General features: G+C 36.3%; 2 protein-coding genes and 1 pseudogene across 2 annotated transcripts; 1 reads left to right on the top strand and 2 right to left on the bottom strand.

The window, feature by feature from the left end:
* The first annotated feature begins 614 nt into the window (after positions 1-614).
* LOC147937180 (uncharacterized) lies at positions 615-3,593 on the top strand (annotated as a pseudogene).
* Positions 3,594-4,416: 823 nt separating this feature from the next.
* LOC104719461 (1-aminocyclopropane-1-carboxylate oxidase homolog 3) lies at positions 4,417-6,173 on the bottom strand. The gene is made up of 3 exons (XM_010437398.3): positions 5,378-6,173; positions 4,966-5,287; positions 4,417-4,866 (listed from the first exon to the last, which is right to left on the bottom strand). The coding sequence occupies exons 1-3, from the start codon at positions 5,896-5,898 to the stop codon at positions 4,612-4,614; spliced, it is 1,098 nt and encodes a 365-aa protein (XP_010435700.1). The 5' UTR covers positions 5,899-6,173; the 3' UTR covers positions 4,417-4,611.
* An 11,864-nt stretch (positions 6,174-18,037) lies between these two features.
* Positions 18,038-19,673, bottom strand: LOC104719460 (1-aminocyclopropane-1-carboxylate oxidase homolog 3). The gene is made up of 3 exons (XM_010437397.3): positions 19,012-19,673; positions 18,600-18,921; positions 18,038-18,475 (listed from the first exon to the last, which is right to left on the bottom strand). The coding sequence occupies exons 1-3, from the start codon at positions 19,530-19,532 to the stop codon at positions 18,221-18,223; spliced, it is 1,098 nt and encodes a 365-aa protein (XP_010435699.1). The 5' UTR covers positions 19,533-19,673; the 3' UTR covers positions 18,038-18,220.
* Between the last annotated feature and the right edge of the window lie 1,021 nt (positions 19,674-20,694).

Raw genomic sequence — 20,694 nt, 5'->3', positions numbered from 1 at the left:
GTGTATATGAGTTATTTAAGACTTATATGTACCATCCTGATTATAATTTTCAAATTATTATTTTCATTATATTATATTAGCTTTGTTTCAATTTCTCAACTTTTATTGAGTTAGTCATAAAATCATTGTAATCGAGTAGATAATTTTCACCAGTTGTTCATCCAAAATATCTTTGGAGTAAAAAAAACTTCATGGTTAAAGAAATTATGTCACAAAACAATTTTAGTAATTATAATAACTATAATTATGCCAAAACAAAAGTAAAGCAACATAAAATTTGTTTAATTTGTTTAGAAGACATTTTATTGGTGGTGATAAAGAGCATATTTTAACAATAAAATAATTTTGGGTATAAGAACATATTTTTAATGGTAAAACATAGAGTAAAATTATACGTGGTTACTTATTAGATGTTGCTTTGATGAATTTGTTACATGTCAAATATTTTGTGAATAAGTTGTGAAACGTTTTTGAAATTTGACAATAATAATATTTGTAATGATGAGTAGTTGACAAAAGTTTTACCACGATCATATGTCACTTTGTTTTTCTTTTTATTTAACAATTTAACATCTCGACTTCTTATAGTTCAATATTTTCATGGAATTGCAGCTATGTATACTGTGGAGTTTCAAAAAAGGGTCTCCCACATGCTCATAAAATCGTCTGGATGGATGCTAAATGTAAGTTCTCAACTGCCGATGAGATTGATAAAATTATTTGTGCTGAAATTCCAGACAAGGAAAAAGATCCAGAACTCTATAATATAATATCAGAGTGTATGATTCATGGCCCATGCGGAAGCGTGAATCCGTTCTCTCCCATGGAGGAGGGTAGTTGCTCCAAGTTTTTTCCTAAACCTAATGTTGATACTACAAATATTGACAAGGAAGGATACCCTGTTTATAGAAGAAGAAAGGATGGTCGCTTTATCGATATGTGGTTCCTTACAATCGTGCTTTGTCCTTGAAATATCATGCTCATATCAATGTTGAGTGGTGCAACCAAACAGGATCAGTTAAGTACTTATTTAAGTATGTACACAAAGGAAATGATCGAGTTACTGTCACTGTTGGACCTCACCAAAAATAAGTAGTTGAAGATCCTAAGAAGAAACTTGCCCAAGAGAATAAGACAGTACAAAAAAACGAAATACAAGATTACTTTGATTGCGGGTATATTTTCAATCTTTCAAAAATAAAACATTTTCTAATTTATGATTCAACCTAATAAAAAATACTTCTCTTTCACAGATATGTTTCTGCATGTGAGGCTATGTGGAGGCTCGAGAGCTATTATACGAAGAAACACCAAGCAGGTATATTTGGGATGGTAAGGATAAAGCTTTTTACAAGAGGAAAACAAGAGCTTTCGCTATAGGGAGAATTAATTATGTTCCTCCAATCATAGACGATGCATATCATTTGAGGATTCTTCTTAATTCCAAAAGAGGTCAGACCAGTTTTGATGACATCAAAACAGTGAATGGGGTCATACACAAAACGTATCTTGAAGCTTGCTATGCTCTTGGGTTGTTAGATGATGACAAAGAATACATTGAAAGTATCAAAGAAGCATCCTTCATGTGTTCTCCAAAGTATGTTCGTATAATGTTTGTGAGGATGCTACTATTAGCCGTTTTGAGTATGTCTCATATTGTATGGGAAGATACTTGAGAGTTATTATCTGAAGATATATTAAGACGTAAAAAAAAAAAAAAAATTGAAGCGATCAGGTTCTGTTTTTAAACCTTTTTTTTTTGTCACCATTTATTTGATTTTATGGATCAATATAATTTATGAGTAACACTCTTATTCTTGCAGAACTCACATTAACAGATGAGGAAAGAAAGATACTTTGCTTACAGAGATCAACAAACAATTGTTAAGGAATGGTAGTTCTTTAAAGTCTTTTAAAAAACTACCCCAGCTACGACATGAGAATGTACCAGTTTTAAACCAGCTCATAGGAGATGAGAGAAGATTTTGTAATCAAGTTGACTTAAAAAAGAATCATGATGAATGGTTGCATATGCTTACATAAGAGCAAAGGAAGGTATATGATGATATCATAGGCGCAGTTTTACAAAACAGAGGTGGAGTTTTTTTCTTATATGGTTTTGGAGGAACTGGTAAAACATTCCTTTGGAAAGTAATTTCTGCAGCGATCAGATCAAGAGGAGACAAAGTCTTAAACGTAGCATCTAGCGGTATAGCATCTCTTTTGTTAGAAGGCGGAAGAATAACTCATTCAAGATTTGGTATTCCTCTAGATGTTCATGAAATTAACATCTATGTGCAACATGTCAAGGTCTTCTGATGAGTAAATATTGCTTCGAAACTTTGGATAGAAGCCTGAAAGATATAATGTGTAATCCTGATGATAAACCTTTTGGTGGGAAGATCATTTGGTGGTAATTTCTGTCAGATTCTACTGGTTATTGTTGGCGCTGGTCGAAAACAAATAATAAACTCATCCTTGAATTCATCTTACCTTTGGAAACATTGTAAACTTTTATGCCTAACGAAAAATATGAGGCTGCTGCAGAACATTAGTCCAAAAGAGGCGCTGAAAATTGAAGAATTTTCTAAATGGATTCTAGATGTAGGTGAAGGTAGGCTTAGTGAGCCGAATGATGGTGTTGCTGATATTGAAATCCCAGAAGAGTTGCTTATAACTGAAACAAACTCTCCAATACAATCCATCATTAATGCAGTCTATGGAGATTCTTATGCCTCAGAGCATGTTGCAAGTTAATTCCAAAGCAGAGTTATTTTTTGTCCAACTAATGATGATGTCAAACTCTATCAATGATCACATGCTATCAAGATTAAATGGTAAGTATTTCAATACTCATAAACTTATATTATACTTTTGTTTTATTTAGTTTAAAAATAAAGTAATTTTTTGTTCTTCTATTTTTGTATTTGGTAGGAGAAGAAAGGGTTTATTTAAGTGCAGATAGTTTAGACCCATCTGATAAACGATTGGCAGGAAACCCAGCATATAGCCCAGATTCTTTAAACACGATGAGAATTTTTGGTGTTCCAAACCATGCTCTTCGCTTAAAAATTGGATGTCCAATGGTGTTATTGCTCAATATTGATCCACATGGTGGTCTAATGAATGGAACTAGACTTCAGATTATAAAAATGGCAGACCATGTTCTACAAGCTAGAATAATCACTGGTATGACTTTTACAACTTAATTCTAAGTATAATCTCCTATATAATTAAGAAATTAATCTCAAAGAAATATACCGTTCCATAATTACAGGTACAGAATTGGAAAAACAGTTCTCCTACCAAGAATGGTAATAATACCATCAGATTCAAGACTGCCTTTCAAAATGAGGCGTAGGCAATTTCCTGTCTCTGTTGCTTTTGCAATGACTATCAACAAAAGCCAAGGACAGTCGCTTTCAAATGTTGGATTATATTTGCCAAGACCTATTTTCTCTCATGGTCAACTATATGTTGCAATGTCTTGTGTGAGCTCTAAGTTAGGGTTGAAAATTTTGATAACTCATCCAAAAGAAAAACCTCAAAGCAAAACAAGGAATGTCTTCAAGAAAATTTTCCAGAATATTTGATGCATTATCATAATTATATTTGATTGGTTCATATTTTATTTTTAATAATTGTCGTAATATAATTTATATTTACAAACTGTATAAGATTTTTAATTTTAATTATCCCAACCGGGAACCCTTAAAGAATGATGGTCGGTTAGTGTATACAAGGAAAAACCGGATTTCAAGTGAACCATTATTGAATACCGGCTATAGTTAGTAACGAACAAAAACAAAGAAATAAATCCTTATAAACTAAATAAGTTGAAACAGAGAGCAACTATACCAGAGATTAAATCCATATTACCATTTTATGGATTTACATGTAAACAATTTTGCCCAGCACGGGTTATTACCTAGTTTAGATTATTCTATACAACATACTTAAAATATTTGTAGGTAATATGTTCATAGAAATCATATGTAGATACTATAATTAAAGTCCTAATTCGTAGGGAATTTTGATGTAAGAAAGATGGTTAGATAAAGACATGATTATAGTGCATACTTATTGATTGATGGCATGTGCATAATGGTGCCACTTCAACATATATAGATTGATGCTTCTGACTAGATACATGACGAGAAAAATACCGTTCCGTACATCAATAGTTTATTCCACATTTAGTTATTCTTAGAGATAGATGTACTCGCTGATTCATTTATTTTCTCAATTGGAAAAGACATTTTTGGACCGATCTTCAAAGCAAGGTGTTACGGAAACAGGACATGATGGATTTGTCGGATTTTCAGAGAACATCAAAATCCTAAGAACCTTTACTAGAGAAACTAAATGACATTCTCAGATCTTGAGATACCATTGAGTCCTTTGGATTTGTAGAAATTTGCATAAACTGTAATGGTTTAATTTTCCACAATGAAACATATCGTTTAACCATATCAGATCACACCTTCATTTGGACGTCCAAACCGAAATAACAATATTAATTCATCAATTCTACATGTGGTTCACACATCTCAACATCTTTACATATCATGACGTAAATGTGTAAGAAAATAGTACCTAGCTCGCCATGTTTCATATTTTAAAGTGGACCAAAGCAGAGATTCCGTCAAGTCCTTTGGCATTGAAGTAAGCATTGTAGTCTCTAATGGTGGTCTCTCTGTACTTGGGAGGGTATTCTTCAGACACAAGCTCTCTAATGGGTCCGTATAGTGTAGGGTTCGGTCCCATGGAGCTGGTGAAGAAACATGCTACAGAGATCCGAGCCCTAGTAGCTCTGTTCGCCAGTACTCTATGCTCTAAACTTGTGAAGTTGTCGTTTGTTATAAGCTGCAATATTAATACCAAAAAATATTCTTTTAACAAATCTAGCGTTATATGGATACTTGTGCATAATTGAGGAACAATGTTTTGGTTGAGCAAACTTGCCTGTAGGAGATCTCCGACGTTGATGATTAGAGCTCCGGGAACATGAGGAACATCGAACCAGTACCCTTCACGAAGTACCTGAAGGCCTCCGATCTGATCTGGAAGAAGGACGGTAAGGAAAGAGTTGTCTGCGTGCTGACTTGTGCCTAAAGTTAGGTCAGGTTCTGGACACGGTGGGTAGTAATGGCCAACCATCACCAAACCCTTAGAGCAGTCCATGTCATTGAGGTGATTAGGGTTCAACCCTAAAGCTTCTGATAGTAGCGTAAAGAGAAAGTCACCCACATTCGTCACCTGCTCTGAATATTCTATCATGACATCCCTAAAACAATTCGCCATATATAGAAATGAATAGAGAGATTACACTTGCTGACTTACACATCAAGTTAAAGATATGGATTCATAGATATACCTTAAAATTTCTGGAAGATCTTGTGGGTTCGGAGGATCTGGAGCCATGTTACAAGTAACTGTGTCTCTCCAATTTGCTGCTCGAGAAGTGTAGAGATCGAAATTACTTGAATAGTGAAACTTTCTTGTTAAATCACGACAGTAGAGCTCTTTCCTCACTTGTGGAGATTGCTCGTGAAACCCACGAACTCTATCTTTCATCTTCTCAAGAAGATCGAGTGAAACTCCATGGTTGATCACCTGGAAGAAACCCCACTTCTTTGCTGCTTCTTTAATCCCTTCAATCGCGTTCTTGCGTTCGATCGCGGTTTCAAAGATCCGTCCTCCAAGATTAATCGTTGGGATCGTCTTGAGATGTAGCAAGTCCAAGGGAAGCGATTTAGGGTTTGCTAGATTGGCAAATGAGTGATGGAAGATGCGTGGAATCTGTGAGATTCCTGCCTCGACGAGTCCTTTCACACCCGTATTCGTTTCATCGAAAGCCTTAAGCTCACGGGTACGATCGAACGAAGCAACCTCCATCGTTTTTGTTTAGTAGAAAATAGAACAATATTATGGTACAAATCAACGATAGGACCAGTTATGCTACAAGCTAGCAAAACCATTTATTCATAGATAAGGTTGATAGCAACTGGGGCAGACAAGTCAACAAGAAGTTATTTAAGACAAAAATTCAAAGTTTGACGCATCTTTTCATTAGAAAAATGATACATTCTCAAATCTTGAGATAGAGTGATCCAGAGCTACCATCGAATCCTTTGGATCTGTATAACTTAATTTGAAAGCTCTGAAACGGTGGTTTGTGTCTCTATATTGGGTTAGTTTTGTTTAGACAAAAAAAAACCAAATTTTGTCTCTTTTAACCTAGACCTACCTATTTTGAGTTAATTAAGGAAATGTCATTGTTTTCTTGAGGTTTTAATTAAAAACATGCATGATAAATGACTTAAATCTCAGAGCACCTCCAAACGGTACAGTTTATAAAGAAAAAAGTATGTATATATTATTTTAGTTATATTTTTTTTTCATTTTTTATATTAACTGAATTATTAGATATGTGACATGTGTTCATTAATTAGTTTTATAGAACCCTAATAGATTTTTCGTTTAAACTATATTTTAACCTGTGGTACATCGCGTGCATATAATTTTTATTATTATTTATATTTTATATGGTATTTTTTGTTTAAATATTGGATGTTTTGCAAATAGAGTAATAACTAAATTTCCTGGCCGTTTATGCGGCTGCATCCATACTATTGTTTTGTTTAGTGTTTACACAATAAAAGTGATTACACAAACTCATAATATTATAAGAGCCTAAAATAGTCAACCGATTACATAAAAGTGATTACACAAACTCATACAAAAGAAACTGATTACATAAAACTCATGAAAATTTATAACAGTCAACCGATTACACCAAGGTGATTACTAAAACTCATACAAGAGAAACCGATTACATAACAGTGATTATTAAAGCTCATACAAAGAAACCTCTCTACACAAAAAATCCTACCACCATAATGATGAAAATATTTCAAACACTGGCATCTCTCTCAGCCTCGGTAACAAGATTATCATTATTACTATAAGTCTATAACCTGTAAACCCTATCACTACGGCCTGGTTACGAGTAAGGAGTATATACCTGGTTATGTCTCAGCACCGTCAACATCTCATCGATGTGAGACTTCATTATCTTCTCCAATTGTGCAAACGCCTTCATTAAACCCTCCATTCGCAAGTTCACCTCATCGATCTTCACGCTACTCCTCTGGTTGTGGGGATTTCGAATCTATTCATGCTCTGTGTTTGAGAGAATGAACACGCAGAAAAAAAACTTCAACCAATTACATAAACTTCATCAAAGACCTGATACTACACCAACAACTCAGAAAGCTCTCGCTCTTCCACACTCGAATCTTTGAAAAAACTTGTATCAATAATAACAAAACACCAAACAACTCAGTAATCAACATACTGCAATAAACGCAAATCCAGATATATTAGGTACTCAAAAGTTTCTTAAATCCCTCTGTTTCTAATCAAAAAAAAAAAAAAAAAACAGAACCATCTATGTATACATTTTCGAAGTACATTTTGGGTTCTACCCTTTTATTTGTACTTTTTAAAAAACTTATTTACAAATTTAATCCCAAAAAAATTCTAAAAATATCATTACTTCAGATTTTGTTTCCTAAATATTTTACATATCATTCCAACTAAAAAATACAGCACAATCAATATGGAAACAGAAACTATGATATAAATAATCACACCTTCTATTGTGTATGGAAGATATTCTATCTATGAATCTTTTGCAAACAAAGAAAACAATAATTTAATTCTTTTTTTGTTTTCCAAAACATGTGAGTTTTGATTCTTAACGTGAAGAACTTCGATTCACATTTATTGAAATATTTCAAGAAAGCGGTCTAGGCGGCCGCCTAGGCGCCGTCTAGGCGCTAGGCTCTCAGCAACCGCCTAGACGACCACGTGAACCGCCTAAAATTACATAATATTATTTTAATATATATTTTTAATTTTTTAACTGTATATATTTTTATTTTTTTTTGTGGAAAAAAATAACTGTATATATTTAAAATTTTAAGTTTTATATTTATATACATATTTATAAATGAACATGTTATTAATCTAAATTAAATAAATGCATTTTCCTATTTTAAGTTTATGATTTATTATATTTTATTTTTTAACATATATTTTTATCTAATTTTATATATAACGTCATATATATAATGTTATATATTGTAAACACCTAAACCGCCTAAAAACGTCTAAACCCCGACTAGGCGTTCTAGGCGCTAGGCGCTGGGTCACCGCCCACATACCGCGTAGCGCTTTCTTGAACACTGGTTAATATATATAAACTTAATATAATTTTAAAATATTAAGAATATGTAAAATTAAAAAAGTCTAAACTACTATATAATATGGTTATATAGTAGATGGGTTATACAGAGGAAATGTTGGAATTATAAAATATCATTAAATTTGTTCTAACACGGGTTAAATCCTCATTTTATCATTTGTAAACACTATTAATATTAGAATATTTGACATATAAAATTAAGTTGATTTAACTAGGATTGTGTAAAATAATTAAATTATTTAACAAACAAATAAAATATAATATATAAATAATAATAAAAATTATAAGCACGCGGTGTACCGCGGATTAAAATCTATTTTATAAACAGAAACACCAACAAAATATAAAGCTCAATTCAATAATTAAGAAAAGAATTCAAACGACCTAACCCGTTTTTTTTAATAATATAATAATAATAATAAATAATTATGACTAGTGGTCGCATACTCACTAGCCACCTAACCACAATCACAATCAACAGCTGAAATAACCAATATCATTAACCAATAATTCACCAATCATAACCCAATAACCAACATTAATTCCAATTCATAAACTAATGATCCAAACAGCATAAACCAGAGAACCAACAATCCTAACAACATTCTAGGACTCAACTCTAGCAACCTAGCAACGCCAGACAACAATCAATCGAGTCCCTAGAACATCTTCCTCTTCATTGCCTTGATTCAACGATCACATTTTGCATTTACCTGCACCACAAACACAAATTGAGATGCATGAGTATTTGATAAATACTCAGTGAGGCAATCCTTCCATCTACTGGGCTACACACACAAGCAATAAGATCTCTCATGCCACAAACAACAACAATAAGACAAACCAGGAACATGAACAAGTGACCCGACACGATCCGGTTACTGTCAGAAGAGTGTCGACCGATACCAGAAGGTGTCGACCGACACTGGATATCTGGTGTCGACCAACACTAGTTGGGTGTCGACCGACACCTGCACGACACCCCTGAAAGCCTAACAGTGTCGACCGACACCTCCACATGATGTCGACCGACACTCGCTAAGTTCCCGAGCCGTCCTCGCGTCGGTGTCGACCGACACCACATTGGTCACCACATCCTCGCGTTGGTGTTGACCGACACCACCCGTCAACTTATTCATAGAACATGCTCTGCTCGCAAACCCCTGCACAAATCTCATGTAATACCCTGCCAACCCGAGAAAACTCCTGATCTCCGTGGCATTATGTGGTCTAGGTCAATCCCTGATAGCTTGAATCTTCTCCGGATCTATAGAAACCCCATCTGCAGACACAATGTGACTCAGAAAACCCATCTCACGCTGCCAGAAACTACACTTGCTCAACTTAGCAAACAACTTCTGCTCCCGCAGCTTCTCCAGAACTGCCCTCAAATGCATTGCATGCTCTTCAGGACTCTTAGAATAAACCAGGATGTCGTCGATGAAAATGATGATAGACACGTCCATAAACTCCTGGAACACGCTGTTCATCAATCTCATAAACGCAGCTGGTGTGTTAGTCAACCCAAACGGCTTCACCACAAACTCATAATGCCCGTACCTCGTCCTGAAAGCAGTCTTCCTCACATCTGCCTCATCTATCGGGATCTGATGATAACCCGACGCCAGATCTATCTTGGAGAACCAAGTAGCACCTCTCAACTGATCCAACAACTCATTGATCCTTAGAAGAGGGTACTTGTTCTTCACAGTGACCCGGTTGAGACCTCTACAATCAATACACAAGCAGAAACTCCCATCCTTCTTCTTAACGAATAATACCGGCGCTCCCCATGGTGATACACTAGGACAGATGTATTCCTTGCTCAAAAAATCCTCTAGCTGCTTCTTCAGCTCTGCCATCGCTGCTGGATCCATCCTGAAAGGAGCCTTTGATAACGGTGTCGTCCCTGGTTCCAGTTCAATCGTAAAAGGATCAAACCGAGAAGGTGGTAATCCCTGCAACGACTGGAACACGTCCTCAAACTCCTCTACAACCTGAATACCGCTAACCGTAGACTCCCTCACTGACTCTGGCATAGATATAGTAACCAAATAAGTCTCACGGTCCTTCTCGATCATCTTCCCAGCCTGAATGGCCAAGATCACGAGACTCCCTGAAGTCGGTCTAATCCCCTGAAAAACCAACTTCCCTCATGAACGCTCAAACTCCACTCTACCCCGATGACAATCCAGATGAACCATATGCCGATGTAACCAGTCCATCCCCAGGATAACGTCATACAGCTCCACTGGGCTGATAAGCAAATCCGCAGGTCAAGACTCTCCCGCGATCTGAATATCGATACCCCTCGCTCTACCAATGACCCTCAGAAACTTGCCTCCAGCAACCCTGACAACTCCTGTACGCTCTCCGGGATCCCCCACGATACCCGCACTCTCAGCGCACTCCGGAATAATGAAGCTATGAGTAGCTCCATAATCAAACATAACGTAGGACTTAAACCTGCCCACCAACAAGGTCCCTACACAAACCTCATGTGTTGAGAACCTAACATTGTATCACAGGACAACATAAAATCCGAACTTACTAAGAATTCACAAAGATAAAATATCAGAGATTATACCTGTGATCGCCCCAACACTGGTCCCACCAGTCTCTACATTTGTGTAAACCCGTGGCGCCTGCTCAATCCGTGCCACCTGCTGCCCTCCCGGCTGCACCAGCTGCAACGTTGTCACTGCTACCGGCTACAACTTGGGACAATAGGGATTGATATGCCTTGTCTCCCTGCAATAGCAGCACACATGATCTGCTTTCGACGGGGCACTTCATGTGTAGCACACCTGAAGCAACTCGCACCACTCGACGTCTGCCTAGCCTCCCACTTCCTCTTGGTTCCCTTTGCAGGCTTACCGCCCTTGCTAGAACCTCCCTGATGTTGAACCCTACTAGGCTGGACTGTTGGGCTAGCCGCCACTGACTGTGCCCGGATATCCTCCTCAATCCCTGCTGCAATCTCGACCAGATCTGCACGCGAAGCATAACTCCGCCCCTACAGTGAACCCTCAAGTCATCACGTAGGGCCCTCAAGAACCTCCTGATCTGAGCCTCCTCAGACTCCATATCCCGACCCTATACCTCAGAAGTCGACTAAACTCCAAGTCAAGCTCCCGCACTGACCGAGTCCCCTGAGCTAGCTGAAAGAACTGCACCTCCAACCTGTCCAGTGCCTCCCTAGGGAAATACTTGCGGTTGAACTCCAAGACGAAGTCAGTCCAAGACATCTCCCTCTGCACTCTCCTGGCTGTCACAGAACTCCACCACAACTGAGCATCACCAGTCAAATAGTGAACCCCAATGTCCACCCAAAACCCCTCAGAGCACCTCAAAGTATGAAAGTTACGTTTCACACTTCTCCTCCACACATCCACAGCGGTAGGATCTATACCTCCCGAAGACCGCTCGGTACCAATACGGCCCATCTCTGTCGGCATGCTGATATAAGGAGAATGGACCCCCACATCCGCAGCCACTGGCTGCCGCTCCTCTGCCACCACTGGTGGCACTACTTGAGCTTGAGCCGGTGCCACAGGTGGCAACCGCTCCAACAACTGTGCCAGCAAACCCGCAAGGTCGACACCCGGGACTCCACCAACTGGGACACCTGCACCTGGGGCCCTAACATCACCGGCTACTGGAGCATCAACACCGCCCCCTCCGGCCACACTCATGGAATCCCTCTTGTGGACACCCTGCAACTCGCCGACACCCTCTGCTGTCACACTCTGGTCCGCAGTCTCACTAACCACTGGGACTCTGCCCCTACCACGACCACGTCCGCGTCCATGACCACGACCAGCAACAACATCCTCTCTAGCCATCTGCACTACCATGAGCAGAAGGCTAAGCACACAATAAACAGAACACAAAAACAAAACTCACAGTGGAATCACAATGTAGGCTCGAAGAAGATGTTCTAGGACTCCATGCCACACACAATTGACTAACTCACATAATCAATCAAGACATGCAATCCCAGACAACACAACAGAAACCTAATGAACCCAAACCTAGAACCGTAAGGGCTCTGATACCAAACTGAAACGACCTGACCCGTTTTTTTTTTAAAAATAATAATAATAAATAACTATGACTAGTGGTCCCATACCCACTAGACACCTAACCACAATCACAATTAACAGCTGAAATAACCAATACCATTAACCAATAATTCACCAATCATAATCCAATAACCAACATTAATTCCAAATCATAAAATAATGATCCAAACAGTATAAACCAGAGAACCAGCAATCCTAAGAACATTCTAGGACTCAACTCTAGCAACCTAGCAACACCAGACAACAATCAATCGAGTCCCTAGAACATCTTCCTCTTCATTGCCTTGATTCCACGATCACACTTTGCCTTTACCTGCACCACAAACACAAATTGAGATGCATGAGTATTTGATAAATACTCAGTGAGGCAATCCTCCCATATATTGGGCTATACACACAAGCAATAAGATCTCTCAAACCACAAACAACAACAATAAAACAAACCAGGAACATGAACAAGTGACCCGACACGATCCGGTTACTGTCAGAAGAGTATCGACCGATACCAGAAGGTGTCGACCGACACTGGATATCTGGTGTCGACCAACACCACTTGGGTGTCGACCGACACCTGCTCGACACCCCCGAAAGCCTAACGGTATCGACCGACACCTCCACTCGGTGTCGATCGACACTCGCTAAGTTCCCGAGCCGTCCTCGCGTTGGTGTCGACCGACACCACTGTCGAGCAGTGATTTCCTTCGAACAGAACCTTCGAATCTTGCCTCCAAACTTCTCCTCTTCGTCCCACACAATCCCAGGAATGAATCCTAGCCTCAGGAGCTACGAAAACTCACAAACAACCAAAACAACAACCAAACAACACACAATATCACAGAAACAGAAATCTTAGCTTAGATAAGCCATGGTCATGCACTCACCTTAGCCAACAATGAGATCTAAGCCCAAACGATGAAGTTACCACCACAGAAACCTTCCCACCACGTTCCTAACCTTGGATCTTCACTCTCACAGCAAGATCTCTCCAAAAACGCCTTCAAAACTCACAAACTCTCACAAGAACTCTTAGAAACTGTTTTCTCCTCTTTCTCTCTCAAAAACAACAAACGGCGACCAAGACAACAATAAAACACGACCTAGGTCGTTTTCCCACTTAAATATCTCGGTTCAATGGTTTTTTCCTAAACCAAACCGGTCCAAATCGATAATTAAATCAATCTGGTCGAACCAGAAATAAGTGGTGTCGACCGATACCACATGAGTGTCGATCGACACCCATCCCCAAAACGCAGAGTTTTGGTTCGCGGGCGTTACAAGAATCGATAGATACAAACCTGAAAGGTTTTCTGGATTTGGTTCACTAAATTCATAGATGGTGACCACCGAATTGTTAGGGTTTCATCATGATGGTCTCGGTCTCAAATATCGATTCATTCTCCTCCGATTATTGTTCCAATTTTGAAACAAATCTCTTCGCTGCATTCATGAAAGAGAGACAGAAAAGAGGAACAAAAAGAACAAAATGAATTTTTTTAAAATTAAATCTTCACCCAACCATGTACCACACATCACCAATAACTTAAACATCTGACGATGATTACACATCAGCATACAACATCTTTTTGATAATTTAAATAATGTAAGCATGCATTAACTCTCCACTGCATATATAAACTAATATACAACTTGTTAATTGTATATATTTATAAACTAATTTAAATTAACTTTTCTTAATTTTTATAAAAGTATGTATACAAATTAAATCAATGAAATTTTAAAACTAATAAGTATAACAATTAAATAATATATTATTAGAATATTTACATTTTTGTATAATTTATATTTTATTAGTTATTAGATAAGGACCTGCCCGTTATGCGGACTTAAAGTTTTGTAAATTACATTAAAATTTACAAAAATATATTAAAATTTGGTTTACGTTATTTATAAGTTTTATGTTTGCTATAATATACATATTTATATCTATTTACAAATCTTTTATGTATGTTACCATTAAAAGCGTATTTTTTACACCTAAATATATTGTATATTACAAATATATTCTTTACCACCACCTAGAAAATGTTTGTATGAACACATTAAGCCAACTATTATGTCTTTTTACTTTCACTTTTACATAGTGTTTTTAAATACTAATATTGTTGTCTCAAAAAACATTTTGAATAAAAAATATATTACATAGTATAATCAATGATGAATCATCACAATAGTGTATAACCAACCATGGAGAGAACCTCGACTCTGCCCTCTTCCCTATGGAGAGAAGCTTGCCTCCAACCTCCTCCACCATGAAGAGAACCTTGGCTCCACCTTCCTCCCTCGGGGAGATAACCTTGCGTCCAACCTCCTCCACCTTCTTCCCTTAGGGAGATAACCTTGTGTCCAACCTCCTCCACCATAAAAAGAACCTTTGCTTTGGCCTCCTCATGTATGGAGAGAATATGTTCACGTCTTTTAGCTATCTCAAAATGGCTTTCTCCAACAACCAATGAAACTAAAGACCATTTTCTAACGTCGCAAAATCTTTTGATAGTAACTAATGTTAAATTTTCAATGTATTTGTGGAAGTGTTCTTCACACCATGATGTAGCATTTGTCTCTGGAACGCCCCGACTGCCACCTTGCTTAGTGGCCTATTTCCATGGAACCAACTTCCTTAGTGGGCCCTACATCTACTCCTGGCCCATCTATATCCGACGGCCGATCTGTTAAATCTGGGTGGCTTTAAATACTTGTTTACTGACCCTACAAATCATCATATGATATTTCCCTGTGTTTGGTTCTCACTCGCACAGTTCTGACAGTCACTTCCCGATATGTTACTCATCCTTAAACTACTCCACCTCAAACACGATTAACTTTGGAGTTCTCTCAGGACTCGTGATCGAAAAGATAAGTGCACTTTGGTGACATAGGTGGTTAAATCAATTCTTTTAAACATATCTGCAAACCAGGGTGTCACAGTTTCGGAACTCCTAGGAATCTATCAACAACAATTTATGTTTTTTTCGATCTATCTATCTATTTTTGTTGTAAGCTTATGTTTGATTAGCCTATTTTATCTAACCATTAGTTTGATGAGCTTCTACTCCTTATCTCAATTTGAGATTGAATGAATGGTAACAATTATGTTTGCACAGAAAGGGTTTATGACCAACCAATCAAGGTTGGGAAATTAGAAGGAAATTAATTTGACCTTAATATATAAATAATAGAAAATTACAATCAAGATAATATATGAATCCTAAATAATTCAAAGGTGAAAAGAGAAATTAAATAAAACAATCTAAAAATACTACATTAAATTCAAAAATACAGTATTAGTATAAGAAGACGCACATATTAATCTTACCTATTCGAAACTGAAAAAGGATAAAGTAGGAGAAAATTTTGGTTTAGAAAAATAAAAATAAGAAAAAATTACCTTTCCATTAAAAAAGTTTTACCAATAGAACAAAGTTGAAAGCAAGATTTTTGAATACATTATTTTGTTAAATGAATAATATGAGACGATTTATGTTTATATAGAAGTGAGTATTTATTAAATTTAGAATTAATAATTAACTGTATATTTTCATTAATCTCATTTCTATTTTTTTTGTAGAATTAATAACTTAAAATTAAAAATAAATGTTATAATTTCAAATTATATCCTAAATTATAATTATTTTTAAAAAAATATCATTTATAATTTTTTGATAATTATATTTTTCATTATTAATATTATTTAAAACAAAATATTTTGTTTTTTGTTGTAATTTTCAAATCCGTCCTATTAAATATTAACTTTTACACATGTCAAAATCTCAAATTGATATAAACTTGACACATGTCAAAATTTTATTAATGACTAACTTTCAAAACCAAACTTTATCTAATAAGATAATGAATATATTAATTGAATTTATGTTTTTTAAGAAAAATATGATTATATGAGTTATGAAATCAAGACTATTTTTATTTACAAATATTTTAAAGTTGCTTTTTTCTTACTTTTAGGTAAGTAATTGTAAATATAACTTAAATTATTAAATAATAATAGGAAAATAAAATAAAAATCGGATAAATTGCTTACTCAAAAGGATTTTTATAGTATTCATTAGTGTGTAAATCTTACATCAGACATAATGCATCATGTTATTTTACTTTTTTGATTTTTAATTATATTTAAGTATTGGTTGTATTTGTATGTTACTTTATAACTATGTAATCTTTGATTTAAGTTAAAAAATTAAGGTGTTAAAAACTATTAACACCAAATAATAGTTTATTAAATGAAAATTTAGTAGACATTACTTCTAATTTTTTCAGCCTCTCTGATATACTGCTTTTGTGTTGAGCTTTGTATAACCCGGCTCCTGGAGGGAGAATTACTCTGTCCAAAAAACTTGATGAATTCTACTAATATAACTGGCCATTTAAATATAAGCCAATAGCCTTTGTGACAAGTAACATGATTTGCTTGATTGGCGGTATGATTAATATAAACACATATGTCAACTCAAGGCGTTGAGACGAAATTTTCAATGCTCAACAATAGTCCCGACCAAGTGACCTATAGTGCATTCTAAGCAGATGGGAGCTAGCTAAACTTCTAGTATAAGCACCCTAGTATAAGCATGCTTTTGAGTTCTTTGTTGATGTTGAGTATACGAACTGGCGACCACGGATACCTCGATACCTTTCAATTCTAAAGAACCCACCACCACCACAAATTCAGCTTTCACTGGAATCTCCTTCTTCCCCACCTGAGGACACAGAGCCAAAGAAACAAACGTTTGATGAGTCAACTCTTTAGATATCTCATACAAACAATATGGTGTCATCAGTAGATATGTTGCATTTTTATTATTTCAATTTTTCATGTGTGTCTATAAAAAAGTTTCACTCTGTTTCTTCTTCTTTTCCGGTTGCACTATTTGTTTTGGTAAGGAGAAACGCGTTATTAGACTTTTATTTATAAACAAATAAAACAAAAAAACAAAAATATGACGTTATTAAGATCCTTGGTAAAATACATACAAAAACTACGTCATCGATTTAATTTAATTATATTTTAAAGACTCGAGTCACTCAACATTAATTTTTACACAAATCATATACTGCATATGTATTTTCACACTTTGCTTCAACTAGTCTCTCACTCTCTCTCTATGAGACCAACCAAACCAAAGTCTTTCCTTTCTCTTCAAAATCTCACACTTTTATCTGAAATTATTCATTCAATTCAATTCATCAAATAAAGAAACAAAGTTTGCCTTTTTTTTTCTGTATCAAAATCTCCGCAGTTATATAATTTTAGTTCATAAAAATTGCTAGTAATTAAAAAATTTTAAGATAACAATTAGATTACTGTTTATTCAGGTGCTTGTACCTTCGGCCTTTATTGGGAAACGAATAATTTTTAACCCATATTATCTATATCAGCTATTTACAGTTTGTGTAATTGTGCTTACTCTGTGATCATGAATGAACAATGAACTAAAAATCTTAGGAAAGTAGGGTTTAGGCATCTCTCCGACATGGTTGGAGCCTCCATTTCAGAAGCTTCCGGCCAAGGAAATGGATCTCACACCATTCTTCCGCAAAATAGACAACTTTCTTCTTTACTAGACAAACTGATTGTTATTCTCAAGATCTTGAGATACCATTGAAATTTGAATCCTTTTGGATCTGTTAAACTTTGCATACAGTGTAATGGTTTAATCATTTCTATAGGCTATAATGAAACAATATCGTTTAAAAATTTACACCTTTATTTGAACCAAACCGAAATAACAATATTAATTTATTATTTCTACATGTGGTTCACACTCCAAGTTCCAACATCTTAAAATATATCATGAGTCGTATATGTATGAAAGTAGTAGCTCACAATGTTTCATATTTTAAAGTGGAGTAAAGCAGAGGTTCCGTCAAGTCCTTTGGCAACGAAGAAAGCAGTGTAGTCTGTAATGGTGGTCTCTCTGTACTTGGGAGGGTTTTCTTCAGACAAAAGCTCTCTAATGGGTCCGTATACTGTAGGATTCGGTTTCAAGGCAGTGGTGAAGAAACATGCTACAGAGACCCGAGCTCTAGTTACTCTGTTCGCCAGTACTCTATGCTCTAAACTAATGAAGTTGTCGTTTGTTATAAGCTGCATTAAAACCCAAAAAGACAAAAAAACCTTTGAACCAAGAGGACGATCACTTAAGCAAATCTAGCATTATATGGATACTTGTGCATAATTGTGGAACAATGTTTTGGTTGAGCAAACTTGCCTGTAGGAGATCTCCGACGTTGATGATTAGAGCTCCGGGAACATGAGGAACATCGAACCAGTACCCTTCACGAAGTACCTGAAGGCCTCCGATCTGATCTGGAAGAAGGACGGTAAGGAAAGAGTTGTCTGCGTGCTGACTTGTGCCTAAAGTTAGGTCAGGTTCTGGACACGGTGGGTAGTAATGGCCAACCATCACCAAACCCTTAGAGCAGTCCATGTCATTGAGGTGATTAGGGTTCAACCCTAAAGCTTCTGATAGTAGCGTAAAGAGAAAGTCACCCAAATTCGTCACCTGCTCTGAATATTCTATCATGACATCCCTAAAACAATTCGCCATATATAGAAATGAATAGAGAGATTACACTTGCTGACTTGCACATCAAGTTAAAGATATGGATTCATAGATATACCTTAAAATTTCTGGAAGATCTTGTGGGTTCGGAGGATCTGGAGCCATGTTACAAGTAACTGTGTCTCTCCAATTTGCTGCTCGAGAAGTGTAGAGATCGAAATTACTTGAATAGTGAAACTTTCTGGTCAAATCGCGAGAGTAGAGCTCTTTCCTCACTTGTGGAGATTGCTCGTGAAACCCACGAACTCCATCTTTCATCTTCTCAAGAAGATCAAGTGAAACTCCATGGTTGATCACCTGGAAGAAACCCCACTTCTTCGCTGCTTCTTTAATCCCTTCAACCGCGTTCTTGCGTTCGATCGCGGTGTCAAAGTTCCGTCCTCCGAGATCGATCGTTGGGATCGTCTCGAGATGTAGCAAGTCTAAGGGAAGGGATTTAGGGCTTGCTAGGTTGGCAGATGAGTGATGGAAAATGCGTGGAATCTGTGTGATTCCTGCGTCTACGAGTCCTTTCACACCCGTATTCGTTTCATCGAAAGCCTTAAGCTCACTCGCACGATCGAATGAAGCAACCTCCATCGTTTTAGTTTAGTAGAAAACAAAACAATATGATACAAATCGCATATAACCCACAAGAAAAAAGGAATGGAACTTTTTTCTTAAGGTCAAAGTCAATCATAGGACCACTTATGCTACAAGCAAAACCATTGATTCATAGATAAGGTTGATAGAAAAAGAGAGCCGCCTTATAAGTTATGAAAGCAACTGGGCAGACAAGTCAACAAGAAGTTATTTTAAGATAAAAAATGAAAGTTTGACACATCTTTTTATTAGAAACATACATTCTCAAATCTTGAGATAGAGTAATATTCGAGAGGGACCATCGAATCCTTTGGATCTATAGAACTTTTCCATGCACTGATTTGGTTTGGTTTTGTTCAGTCAAAAAAGGTAAAACAACTTTTTTCTCTTTTATTCTAAGCCTAGCTATTTTTAGTTAATTAAGGAAATGTTATTGTTTTCAACATTTAGCTGAAAGACCATAAAAAATAGGCTTTCTTTAGGTTTTAATTAAGAAAACTTGCATGATGAATGACTTAAAATCTTAAAGCACCTATATAGGTGAAAGACTCCTTTGTATTAAAAAAATATCATCTAGTTTTACATTTTAAAAAAATTTCAAATTTTGATTTGGAGGGAAATATGTTTCAAATTTTATTTTCAGGGACATATAAATCAAGGTCATAGTTTTGACTCCAGTTGAATATATAGTTAGCTCTTCTATTTATATGTTATTTGAGAGGAATCGTCTGAGGAGTCCCTAAATTTCAAATAAAAATCTGAAAACTCCCCCATACAAAACATTTTTTATTTTGATTTATTTTAAAATCGAAAACAAACACAATTACAACCATACCCTAGTTAAAAATCAGAAATTACCAAAATACCTAGGTTTTTTTCCCTCACCCACAAACGACCCACAAACCCAATCGGATCTATCTACTCCACTATTTTTTTTAATTCCAAACGGTTGTCTCCTCCTCTCTCTTCGTGAAAAACTAGAGGATACTAAGAGAAACGAGAGATCCTTTGCTCACTTTAATTGGAGGCTTTAATTGTTGTGTTGTTTGATTGATTGTGGACACTCATGAATTTTTAGCAAAATGGTGAAGACGAGGTGAACTAAGAAGAGTAAAATTGCTGAGGAAGAACAAAATTCGGAGCCGGCGAAGATTTCTTA

Source organism: Camelina sativa, chromosome 10, assembly GCF_030686135.1.
Source record: "Camelina sativa cultivar CO46 ecotype springtype chromosome 10, ASM3068613v1".
Classification (NCBI taxonomy): domain Eukaryota; kingdom Viridiplantae; phylum Streptophyta; class Magnoliopsida; order Brassicales; family Brassicaceae; genus Camelina; species Camelina sativa.
Note: the sequence above shows the minus strand (reverse complement) of the source record. Positions and strands in the feature narration are given on the sequence as shown.